A 13337-nucleotide genomic window follows, 5' to 3' on the forward strand; every position below is an offset into this window, starting at 1 on the left:
ATCTTGAAACTCCTACTGACCATAAACCACAATGGCAGTTTGTGAGTGCAAATTCTTTTCTTTTTAATTCCTCAGCAATCCAACTTAGCCACCTTAAAATCAGGAATGCAGGCTAAAGTGTCGGAAAACCGATTAGCTGAGATGTGGTTGAAGCTGATTGATGAACTTACAGAAGATATAAGGTAAAAGAACTTTTTTATCTCTTATGTTATCATTCCAGGCCTGCTCAGAATCTTCATTATTGCCTCTGCTAAGTCAGAAAACAAATTCTGAGGACTATAAAACTGACTAATCCCATTAATTGACCTAAGAACTGAAATTCCAAAAGTGTCTGAAAGTAGTAAAACATCATGGATATTGCAAATCAAATAATCCATGTATTGTGTAATTCTCCATTATCTCAGGATAGTTTTATTACTGACAGTGATAAGACAAAACAGTATCTCTTGAAAAAAATCTGAGGGAGGACTGTTCTGAAAATAGCTATTAGGTCACTCTGCTGCCTTTATTCCATCCACCCTTCTTTAGAATTCCTCATGTACCTTTGCTTTACCTGTGTTTCAATGTTATTTCTGAAACTTCTCCTGAAGAGGGAAGTCAAGTACTTTACTGGTTAAGCCCAAAATGAAAAAGTCAAAAGGTATGCAGGGATTATGGACCATGAAGATTGTAATTTTGAATAAGCCTCTAGTCAATATGTCTGTATGTGTGGGGATGTTCAGAGAAGGCAAAAGGAAGTCAGCATTTAGAGTTTTGAAAGAGAACAAATTCTAAATAGAGAGGAATGAATTGTAGAGAAAGAGACATTAAAAAAGGGGCTATTGAGAGTGGGGGAGTAAACAAGTGGGTGATAAAGCAGCACAGGAAAAGGAAAGGGAAAATGACAGAACAGTTATTATCCATAAGAGGAAATAACAAAGAACATGAAATGAGAGACCAAATTCATCAAGTTGTAGAGCCAGTATAAAAATAAGCAGAGGAAAAACAAACACTGTAGATCAGTATATACTAGCAAAGAATTACATGATAGAAAGCTTATGCAAAAATATAAACTAATAACTTCATAGAATGCTGTGATCTGAAAGAAAGCAGAGAGATAGGACTGACAAACTCTAGGAAATTAAAATGTGAAGGGCAAACTATTGTCACAGGGAGCCATCTAGCCAGTGTGGAAACTTCAGGTCAGTTCCTGACACGTTTCCACTGTTATTAATTCAGACCATTATTTTATAAAATATCACTCAACAATTATGGAGCAATAGCACTTAGATAAAACCACCAAATGAACTTCACGTTGCTCATGGGATATAATACTCTATTTGGGTTTTTTTCAGCAAACTCAAAAAACCTGCGTCAAAGACATAGTTCCCGGTGTTGAATTCATAGAAGATTTTTCCTTGCTGTGGTGTGGTTTAAATGAGTTAGGAGTTTGAGAAAATTTTCAGTTCACTACTTAAACCTAAAATGATGTGATTTTCTGAAGGTTCTGAAGGTTCTGATCTGGTGCATTTGATTCATGTCTAAGTAGCTCCCAGGGCAGACAGCCCTTGCATTCAGACTAGTAGAATTAACTGTAGTAGAAGGCACAATAGTCAGTATCAAGGTTTCACAGAATCAAAACCCTTAGAAGTTCATAGCATGTCATTAAATGTAGGTTAAAGAAGAGTTGGTCTTTTCAAACTAGGCAGCGTCTTTGGAAATCTTTGAAAGTTTTTGTAAAATATTGTATTAAAGACATATTAATGAACCCTGCTAAAGGGATACAGTCATTGGTGTTGTGAATTCCTGTTGTAAATATTGGCTTTTCACAATTATTCTGATAAATATATATGTTATATGCTTTCACTATATTCTTTTCTCTCTTAGCAAGTTATAGGCTTAGATAGGAATTCTGAATGGTAAGGATATGTTTCATCTGGACAAGGCAAGATAAACAGGCAAGACAGTGGGAGGATCAAGCTGTGGAAAACAGGCTATTATCAGCAGCAGGAAATGGAGAGCAAACTGTTATCAAAAAGCTGGTACCAGGACGCTGGCAGGGGGGGAAGATATGAAGACCAGCTACCCTCAAAGGAAGGATGAGGGGCCCAGACTTATCGACTAGTCACCATTTCCAGAAGAAAGGAAACCAAACTCCAAAATAATGCTGACCAGCTAGAATAATGATGACCAGCAAAAAATATGCTGACCAGCAGAAAATAAAAATATTGTGCAATAGCATGATCTAAGAAGGCGGAACCAGGGAGGGGACATGCTTGAATATGCATTAACCCCTCACAGCAAGGATGGGATAAAAAGGGTATTCCCAAGATACCAGGTGTGCTCTTGGCAGCGTGCCAAGGCACCCAGCCGTAACTCTTTGCTTTACTTTATGTCTCTTATTGTCTTTATTAAACCTTTTTAAAATTTTACAGGAGTGAACTTCATTTTTCACATTGGTCATTGAAAAGCTGCCTTTTCCTCAAACCTCCTTTCATTTTTGTCACAGAATTGGACAACACTCTCAGATACATGGTGTGATTTTTTGGCGTTATTCTCTGCAGAGCCAGGGCTCAGTGATCCTTGAGAGTCCCTCCTAACTCAGGATTCCATGATTTCTTTGTTCCATTGAATAGTTACTCTGCCCTCTGCTGACTCAGAAGTTCTGTGTCACAGATTTCTTTCAGAGTTCTTTGATGTTTTCTTGCCAGAGGGTTAGATAAATCTAGTCATAGCCACAAGCCATGTTTGTATATTGAGTTTCTGAGAATATGCAGTTTCCAGTGAAGGAAAGAAACCTAATCTTGGTCTGAAGGCCCTGGTTGCAGTTTTGAGATGTACATTTTGAGACGATAATTTTTACTGTGAATATATAGAGAAATGGATTTCCCTTGGTTTAATAGGCAGCAATTACATTAAAGCAAACACCTCAAGGTGTTCTACCTTGGTGCTTGCTATGTAAATACAGCCTTTCCCTTGCTTACTACAAATACCTTGTGAGGTGAAAATCTCTGCAGAAATAGATGCAATAGCACTTTTTCAGTTGTTTTCAACCACAGGAAATGATGGCACTCAATCCATTGCCACTGTTTGCATGTCTGCATTTAGAGTATAGCTAAATAAAATCCACTTAGATTATTAACCATAACAAATATTCTCTTTTCAGTAAACCACTTCCCCTCATAGAAGGCAAATCTAATATTACAGTCCTTGACACCCAGATAGAAAAACTGCGCCTCAAGTCTCTCAAACAGATTGGAGAAGCAGCAGCGAGGATGAGAAGTGAAGCTACTGACGTGAAAGCCACTCTGACAGAAATTGAGGATTGGTTGGATAGATTACTGCAACTGAGTGAAGAGGTTAGTGCTTCACAGCACTGGTGATTGGCTTAGCAGTACTGGTTAGTTTAGCAATACCTGTCTAACACAAATGGGTGTAAAGCTCACTGCTGATCAAGCAATATCCACTCTCCGTAGAACAGTAATTTTAGACGTTGTGAAGGTAAACATGTTCCCCTCTATAACTGCAATTTACTTAAACAGAACTCATGTGTTAGCTGTTCTCACTGAGAATGTGTGTTGGGTAATTGATTACTGTAATTGGTAGAATAGAATCTATTCTGTTTAAATGACTATTCTGTCCTTTCTGTTCTTCCAAAGTTGCAAGTGACTGTTCTGGTTCAGGGACTGCAAGGGTATATGTTGGCTTTCCACAGATTGCTAGCCATAGTAATCACTTCTAACAGAGTTAAATCTCTTTCTGTGGATTTATTTTTTTTTAATTTTCAGCAATGTTTTATGTTTTCATCTTGGCTATCTCATAACTGGTTTTCACATTTTAGACATGGTTTTATTTTTAATTTGTTGCTTCTGATCTCTAGAACTACTGATTAGAAAAAAAAAAAAAAAAGAACAATTAATTGGTCAGATTTGCAGCTAGCTCACAAAGGTGGACACAGAACTCCAAAAAGGTCTTCTGCTAAAAGTCTTACAATGACATACCCTTAATGTGGAAGCATCACAAGCACTTTAATATGTAGCAGGTCTGTCCAAAGCACCAGCATATGGCATCCAGCCACTATCATCACCATGAGGGAATTGAGATGCAAACTGTCTTTAGAAAAATTTATAAAATATGTAAGGATTGGGTTTTTTTATTAAACTTATTTTGCTTTCCAAAATTCCCAGTGGTATCCTCTATGATTCTTTCAGTATATTGGCTTACTTGTAAAGCAAAACAATTCCCTCTATTATTCATAAGTATGTCATGATTCATGATTCTAAATGATAAATTCTTTGACATAAACCCTTATTTATGTTTCTCTTTTCTAAGCTCTAGATTAGTTAATTTTTCTATTAATTACTCTTAACTCTCCTTTCCCCACAAATAATCCTCAGCCACAAAACAGTGTGCCTGATGTAATCATATGGATGATCCGAGGGGAGAAAAGACTGGCCTATGCTCGTGTTCCTGCACACCAAGTGCTGTACTCCACAGCAAGCCCTGAATCATCTGGTAAATATTGTGGAAAGACCCAAACAATCTTCTTAAAGGTACTATTTTTTTTCTCCTTAAGAAAAAATTAACTCCCTAAATTGAGATGCCATCTGACACAAGTGTGAAACATGCAAAAGGGCTATGAGCAATGAGATGTCCAACTCAGGACAGATTAGAAGCCAACTGCATATAGTTTCTTCAAAATATCAGAGAATTTTTAAGTTTATCATAAGCCAGTTAGAACCAGTATTGTCACCTATCTCTGAGAGCTTTCTAAAAGAGCTCAAAATTGTGATAGAACTTTTAAAGTGTTACTGGAGTTGGTATTTGGGGATTGGACATGAATTGAAACATTCAGAGGGAATAATAAGTGTAAGTCAGAGAAGTTCCAAAAACCTATACAAAATTTTGGATGGTTTTCTGTAAGCAATAAATCATGTCTACACCCAAAAGCTGTCTCTCTGAATTGAGTCTTACTCTTGAATGGGAATGTCTTTCTCCATCCAAGCTGATATTGTGTTCAATTAAAATAAACCAGAAAAAAAGCAATCTGACAGTAAAACAATAGCAATTACAGAGTTTGTCATTTTACTAGTAATTATATTCATGAACGCCTCAATGCAGACAAGCCTGTATCTTCATCGTTTTATTCAAACCCCCATTGATTCTGCTTTTACTGAACCATCCCTGCTCACCTCTGCTTTTCCAGAGTCTCCCAACAAGAAACTCAAATATCAACATTGAAGTTTTAAGTTATTGCCAAAACCTCATTGCTGAATGAACCTTGGGAGAGAATATACAGGAACAGGGATAATACTACTGTTAGTGTGTTTGGTTTTTACATGCCCTAGGCAGCTATCATTTAAAGAATATTTTCCTCCTGAACTACTTATTACTGGCTTTTGAGAAAAAGCAGTACAAGAAGAGATAAACAAATATGTATTGTTACTTATATCTCTTTGTTATTATATATAATTTACTGAAAACTATGATACCTGCATAGCATAACAAATAATAACATTTTTGTTTGTGTGCCAGTACCCACAGGACAAGACGAAAGATGTCAAAATGCCTGCAGAGTTGCGAATTAACATTTGGCTGGGGCTCAGTGCTGTTGAAAAGAAGTTTAATAGCTTTGCTGAGGGAACATTCAGTGTTTTTGCAGAAATGGTATGTCCATCATTGCTTTCTTGCTTTAAACTTGGATGTCAGTGTTGGGAATTCACTCAATGCAATTCAACTCAATGCAGTTGGGGCTCTATTGAATTTCCTTGCGTGCCGGACAGAGGGAGAGAGAGTAGTGTTTATTATAAGGAAACAAGTAGAACCCATTCAAGGCAATTAATAATCAAGTCCATTGTGCCTACCAGATGAACTTCAGCAGACCAGATTCTGAACTGGTTAGTCAGGTACAAATCTGGTTAACTCCAGGGATTTCAAATACGTTTATTTTAGATTTTTATCAGTGTAATTAAGATTGAGATCTAAACTATTATGTTTTGGCATGTGAATAATCTTTTTTTTTTTTTAATTGCTTCTTCACTTCTACAAATTATACTTGAATATGAGTGGTTTTGCTTAATAATGGTTCTTTTGTAGCAGTGGAAAATTTACCATTGCTGACAAAATGCTGTAATACGATAACATTTCAATGAGAAGGGTTAACAAATTCCAAGTACAAATGCTTGAAATAGTTCCACAGCATATAATAGAGGTTTTGAATGGTAATGGTGAGTAGCAGGTGTGTTTTATATGCCACATCACCTAATGGTGCATATAATCCAGTATCAGTAAAATAGGTAATGAAAATACATTTTTTGCAGTGCTGTCACTGTTGCACCTATGCTTAAATATTTGGTAGTGCTGTACTAAGTCACTTAAAGCAATGGGTGTCCAAAGCCATTATTTAAGTACACAGTTTAAGAGACTATTGAATGTCTCATTTGTTGGTCTTCAACAATCCAACAATTTTACAGGCATAAGGGCAGAAAACTCAAGACCACCATAAACTACAAATAATCCCAGGAGGGGAAATAGACTGTGCTGACACCAGACTCACACCCCTGGTAGCTACTATGATTAGCTTTTGATTCAGTCTGACACATTACAAAAGAGAAGATTTTAAATAGGACGATATTTGAGATGGAAAAGAATGACAGAATAATGCTTTTAGGGAAGAGGAGGAACTTCTTTGAATAATGTAACCAAATTTTATTTAACAGAGCTTTAATTCCGAGAAAATTTTACTGTAATTGTAGTTGTAGGGAGGCATTACATTAAGATTGTTTATCAGGCAACACAGAAGAAAATGAAAGAAAGAAATTGATGATGACATTGCAGAGTAATGTGGAAAGGGAGTACTTAATTTCAGTGGAAGTAAATTTATAGTAAAGAGTTTCAGTGATAGTCACATAATTTTTTTTTTCTCTGGAAAGCTGTTTATTATTCCTAAATAATAATGGGATTTTTGCTTTCTTTCCACACAGTATGAAAACCAAGCTCTCCTTTTTGGAAAGTGGGGTACCTCAGGACTTGTTGGTCGCCACAAGTTTTCTGATGTTACAGGAAAAATCAAACTGAAAAGAGAGTACTTTCTACCCCCAAAGGGCTGGGACTGGGAAGGAGAATGGATGGTTGATCCTGAAAGAAGGTCAGATTTTTTTAATTTTACGCAGGTAGGAATAAAGGCATTTGTGGTGTTGAGTAAAAGCTCCTCTCTGTTTTCTTGGATGAGAAAGGGATTTTAAGCTGAATATTCCAGGACAGCAAAAACCAGCCAATAGTCAAAGGTTGTTAATAGTGCTAAAATTAACATTACCTTTTTCAAAAGTATAACAAACAGTCAACAGAAAGAAAACATCCAGTTCTAAGAACTAGCTTATGGTTTTTGCAGTCCCCGTGTTATGATGGCTAGATTGCTTATATTCTCTGGGTCTCAGTGCTTCATCTTTTTAAAAGGGATAATACTAGTATGTCATGCCTAGGAAACTACTGCGAGGCTTACACATGTCTGTGTGAGATCCACAGATCCTGCTGTGATGGTTTCAGAGGAGACCCTTGGATTGATGGATCTTCCCTGGATAGAAACTTAACTCTGGCATCCAGTATAAATCTGCAGTTCACGCTGTAGCAACACCATTACAGCACGTGCATGGGCATTCACAAGCACTGGATGTTTTTTTGTGTTTATTTCATTAAATGGTGAAAAGTTCCATTGCTAAACAACTGACACAGGTTATTTCTCAAACTGGCTCAAGGCAGGCATTGTTTTCAGCAGAAGGTTGTGGTGCCATGTGGCAGCTCCTCCCCTGGCAGACAAAATTCATGAAGTGTCAGTCCTTGCTCAGCTCTGACAGGTTCACTCTTGCTCTGCTGGAGGTTTTCAGCTCTGGAGTTGTGCCATTCCAACTGTGTTGCCACACTTTAAAACAGACTGGAAACATTATTTGTTTCATAAACAAAAATCAGTATGGGAAACAGACTGTTTTCTTTCTTCCCAGAAGAAAATATTTTGTCCATTTTAAATTCTTGTGTTCTGACGGTGAAAAAGATACAGAACTGTTGCTATAGAAAAACTGTGTGGGAAAAATATGTGCTATTATTTGAGCCATTTTAAAATTTTCTCAGTTATACGTATGAATGGATGAGGTTTTGTTTATATTAAATCAGTAGTTTTTATGAATTACATGACATGAAGATATTGCATCAGATCCTGTTGAAATGCATATTTCTGCCACGCATCTGCTTCCACTGGGAGATGATCTGTGGTTCAATTTGGCCAGCAAATGGCAGTGTGGAACACAATTTGATGCCTTCTGAACCACAGGGAACCACCAAGGGATAGCAAAAGGCTTTTATCTTATTTAATGTTCTCCTATTTCTTTTACTTGCAAATTAGAAAAATATTAGCCAACTGATTGCTTGCCTTGTCAACATAACTGGAAACATATGTCATGTCAAACTGGAAACAAAATGTCAACAAACAGAAACAAAATTAAGTACATTGTCAAATTTTAGTGTATACATAGATGCATGTGCTTTAGAGATGCATGTAATTCATACACAGTCTGTGTCCCTATACTAAAATTAATGATATTTTTTTCCAAGAGAATGCATTGAAGGCAGATCCTGAATAAAACAGCAGTTAAACATTGCTGCTAGTCACTCATATTTATGAGTAATGTTCCTCCTATTGCTTACTACTATTGGAGTTTCTTCAGTGTTTTCTTCTAAGTTTCCTTTGTGTAGCTGGACAATCCAGAATACCCCATATGTGCACATCCTGTACTATGTTTCTATATGTTTCCTGTAGTGAACTAAATATTTATTATTGTATTTTATTTTGATGTGCAGTCTGTTGACTGAAGCTGATGCTGGTCATACTGAGTTTACTGATGAAGTGTATGAAAATGAGAGTCGCTATCCTGGAGGGGAATGGAAAGCAGCTGAGGAGAGTTTCACAGATGTGGTGAGAATGAAATTTTTCACTGGATAAGTAAAGGTTTAAGAGAAGGAGTACTATGTTTTGCTACACAGTGTATTTACCCTACTAACGCAGAAAACTGTTATATCTCCCTTACATAAAAGAATGGAGAAAAAGCCCCACCTCCACGTGAATTCACATGTCCTTTTGGATGGGTGTGGGAAGATGATGCTTGGAAATCCGACTTAAATCGAGCAGTGGATGAACATGGTAAGATTTACTGTTTATCTGCTGATATTCGGACAATGTGCTGTAATTCATAATGAAGGAGGACATGTCAAAACTGTAGCAATATTCTGGATGTGATATTGGTTGCCCTATGGAAAAATACCAAGGAAATATTTGGATAAAGCTGCTTAAGGAATCAGACAATATGACATTGAGAAAGTGTTCACTGTCTGCATCTGTTTCTATTTCCATTTTAATGGTTTAGTAGCAGCAATTGAGGGGTTTTTAGATAAGTCAGAAGCCTGAGACCTGAAACCTCTGTAATTGCACCAAGAATATGTGACAAAGCCAAGTTTGGATCTATCTGGTAATTCACCTGTGAGCCTTTAGCCATGGGATGAATCACCAAATAACACTATGAAGTGAATCAAGGGGTCTGGAGACTAAAGGAAGTGGGGAACATGTTTGTGCTGGTCACACACCACACATGTAGGAAGGATTCCTGTATTGCTGAGAGCAGAATAGCAGCACTGAATTTGTGGGAAGGGAGCCAGGCAGGACTGATCAGGATGAAACATTGGTTATCAAGCAATTCTGAAATGAAAAAAACTTCAAAATCTTTCTGTCAAGAGCCAGGTGCTTCTAGACAGAAAATTTTCAGATTATATATATTACTAACATGATAAAGTTAGAAAATCCTAATATACTTATTCCTTTTAATAAATTAAGACTGTTGTCATCACAGAAAGCTGTGTTATAAACAATCGCACAAGTCTATAATTTGGATTCTACAGCAACAGGAAAAATTAGTATCTCATAGGAAAGTATTTACTGGCCATCGGTTTGATGCTTTGAAAACAAAAGAAATAATTTTTACAAAAAGGGAAGATCATGGCAGATAATGTAAAACTGAAAATTTTACAGAATAAGAAATTTTTGTTTTGTTCTAAACAAAATGAAAACTCTCAAATAGTTACTGCTTCTAAATAAAAAAAATAGCTAGCTATTAGAGTAGAAAAAAAATCTTATATTTATCTAGAGTACTGACATGTGTCTTAATTAGAATTTCTGGTAGGAGTCTGCAGTACGTTTTAAATGAGATGAATTTAAATTAAATTCTGAGTCTTAGATGCTCGGCAACTGAATTATACATACACCAAAAATACAGTAACAGGCTTATCAGTTCTTAAAGTTTTATTATCAGAGTTCATGTGAACTCTGATCAATGAAAAGCTGCTGGAGTCACAAGAGTGCACAGAACATTTGACTCTTATTTAAAATTAAGGGTTAGATTTTCCTGCAGTAGTGAAAATGTGATATCGACATCTGAGAAAACAAAAATGGAAAGAAAAAAACTTGAAATTTATTGTATCTATTTTAATGTTGAGATTTTTATTGTCACATATGTTACTACACAGCATCATTATAAAATGTCATCAGTGGCCCCCTGACTATTGGGCTGCAAGGGTCTGCAGTGCTGAATAGTCTTGTGTGATAAAGCTTCACTGTCTGTAGCTACAGTCACTCCCATGTTTTTCTTCTTTTATCTCGCTTGTATTTCTGAAAATATAACAACTCATCAATTCTGTTTTAGGGTGGGAATATGGAATTACTATTCCTCCAGACACTAAACCCAAGTCATGGGTTGCTGCAGAGAAAATGTACCACACACATCGACGACGAAGACTGGTGCGGAAACGTAGGAGGGAACTGTCTGAAGGAGTGACAGCAGGAAGGGTAAGAAAAGAGAGATCCAGTCGGGGATCTGCAGATTGCAACAGTTTGAGGTTTTTGGTTTTTGTTTTTTCAAATCTGCATGAGTACTCATTACCTGAATGAAGAAAAAAATGTAATACCGACCAAAAAAAATCTAGAACAACCTTTTATATTTTCATTATATTCCCTTTTTTTATCTTTTTGTACATTGATGTTTCTAGCTTTGGTTTTTGAGGAGGTTTATAAGGGGGCCTGCCAGAGGAAACACTGCTCTTTTTCACTACACTGTGGGTAACAGCAATTTATATCTTCAAGGGAAGGTCATCATATGAAGATCAAGAGGGATGGGAATATGCTTCCTTGATTGGCTGGAAATTCCACTGGGAGCAACGCAGTTCTGATACTTTCCGTCGAAGACGATGGAGACGAAAAATGGCTCCCTCAGAGACACATGGTGCTGCAGCTATCTTTAAACTTGAAGGTGCTTTGGTAAGGGACACAGGGTCAAAAACATCTCTCAAAGGTCAACCTGTTAATTTGCAGTAAATAAACAAATATATCAGACATTCTAGCCCCTGAATTGTTAAACTAGTATATAATTGAGAAGCTAATACAGTGTACATTGTTTAAATCATTTAGGTGGAAAGGGCCATTAAAGTTGGGGTAGAGATTCTTGTATTATTACTAATTTTTTATATTTTTATTACATATGCAGTATTATAAATCACGTTGTATATTATTTGTTTTATATTTTTTTAATATTACTTATTACTTTATTTTTCAAATTATTTTTATTTTTGCATTATGAGAAGTTTAGCTCAAAAGGCCGGAATGCTAGATGAGCCTCCTGAAAGTAAAGTGAAAAGATAGCTCAAGATTTTCATGCATGTAATTTATATTTTTTTATGTTTTAACATCAGCACAACAGACAACAGGCTATGAAAAAGCTGCCCCTGATGAATATTTGTTTGTATAAACAACCAAACACAAGAGAAGATAGCAAAAAAAAACCAAAACCACAAGAAAATAAAATGTTGGAGAAACCAGAATTTCATATGACACAGATAGACAAGCAGGATGCAGTTATTCCTCCAGTCTGGAGGTTAACACAGCTTCACAAATAACCAGCATTTACCAAAATATAAACTGTAGCAAATAATGTGAGAAGGCTCTTTTGATTTTACAAAATATATAATAATTCAGAGTGTATATCATTAACAAAATTTTGCACTTTTTTCTCGGTTTGTTTCTCTTTTTTGCATCAAATCTTTTTACAAAGGATTCTCTGATGGAATTTTCTTTCTCCAGTTAATTTGGTTGCTCTGAGTTCAATAATTCCTATTTTGGTTTCACGAACTGCTATAATTCCTGGGCTGGGATAAAGCCTTAGAGCAGTTCTCTGCCACAGCACAGTGCAGGAGACCTGTGACCTTTCCTCCACTATGAGCTGATTGCTAGCTAGATATCTCCAGAAATAAGACATTCTGGAAGTAAGATGAAATGACTGCAAACGATTTCTGCATAGTTCCAAGTGGCAACTGGAAATGACCTCTGGACATGAGCAAACATCTTGTAAAGTACATTTACTCACAGAAGTAGATTTCTCTTGTGCTGGAAGAGAGATTGAAACCCATAAATTCCCCCACATAGTCCATTTCTATCAAGTTCCTTCTATGTTTGTAAATACTCACTAATTTTCTCTATATGTAATTTCAGGGAGCAGACAATAGTGTCGATGATGGAGAAGGGAAGAGTTCAGACAGAACCAAGGAGTCAGCTACAATGGTGTTTGGTGCCAATACACCAATGGTTTCCTGCTATTTTGACAGTAGGTTCTTTAACAATTCCTTTCTCAAAAATCATGTCTGTTTCATTTTGGTCTCAAACAGAATCATAAATCTTCATGGTTTACATCTAGCTTTATGTATCTAGCTTCTGCAGTAATTACTATCAGACCCTTGATTGGATCCCATTTAAGTTATTCAAGAAAAATTACAGTTGAGAATTTCGGTATTTCAGTCCACTGTCATACAAGTATTTTTAAAACCTGTAAGGGACAGGAATTTTAATGCTAAATTTAACTTTTTTGTTGGTTCAGGTCACTTGACCAGCTCAGGGCAGGATCAGACAATGCCTTGCCCAGAGGAAGCAGTACCATGTAGTTGAGTTGGCAAAGTGAACAAAACTGTAACTTTGCCAACCTGGATGGGTTTTAAATTCTTTGTAATCACTGTAATGTGAATCACAAAAGCAGGGACGTTGAGATGGGAGCCACCAGTGCTAGTTAACAGGAACAAAGGCCAATCCTGGGATTTAACATCCTTTTTGAGGACCTCTGACTGAGCAATGGTCTTTATTTAAGCTCTGCAGAACTTGATCAACCTGCTGAGAATGGGTGTCTAAATCTTACATATTTCAGAACTTGGGAAACATTGTTGAAGCTTCTTTTTAATAATGACGAGAGCTGGAAGAAAACAGCACTTTTTCTTGCCAG

The 13337-nt window shown here is 36.5% G+C and overlaps 1 protein-coding gene across 2 annotated transcripts in view; it reads left to right on the top strand.

Annotated features, from left to right (window-relative positions):
- Positions 1-13337, top strand: part of MYOF (myoferlin) — a 63752-nt gene that overhangs the window by 31098 nt on the left and 19317 nt on the right. For both annotated transcript variants that reach the window (XM_058841631.1, XM_058841632.1), the window contains exons 22-31: positions 76-182; positions 3146-3338; positions 4377-4532; positions 5515-5646; positions 6963-7126; positions 8830-8944; positions 9064-9169; positions 10722-10864; positions 11159-11332; positions 12560-12671. In XM_058841631.1, coding sequence (XP_058697614.1) covers positions 76-182; positions 3146-3338; positions 4377-4532; positions 5515-5646; positions 6963-7126; positions 8830-8944; positions 9064-9169; positions 10722-10864; positions 11159-11332; positions 12560-12671 — 1402 coding nt within the window. The remainder of the gene's footprint in view (positions 1-75; positions 183-3145; positions 3339-4376; positions 4533-5514; positions 5647-6962; positions 7127-8829; positions 8945-9063; positions 9170-10721; positions 10865-11158; positions 11333-12559; positions 12672-13337) is intronic.

This window comes from Poecile atricapillus, chromosome 6, assembly GCF_030490865.1.
Source record: "Poecile atricapillus isolate bPoeAtr1 chromosome 6, bPoeAtr1.hap1, whole genome shotgun sequence".
In the NCBI taxonomy this organism is placed as follows: Eukaryota; Metazoa; Chordata; class Aves; order Passeriformes; family Paridae; genus Poecile; species Poecile atricapillus.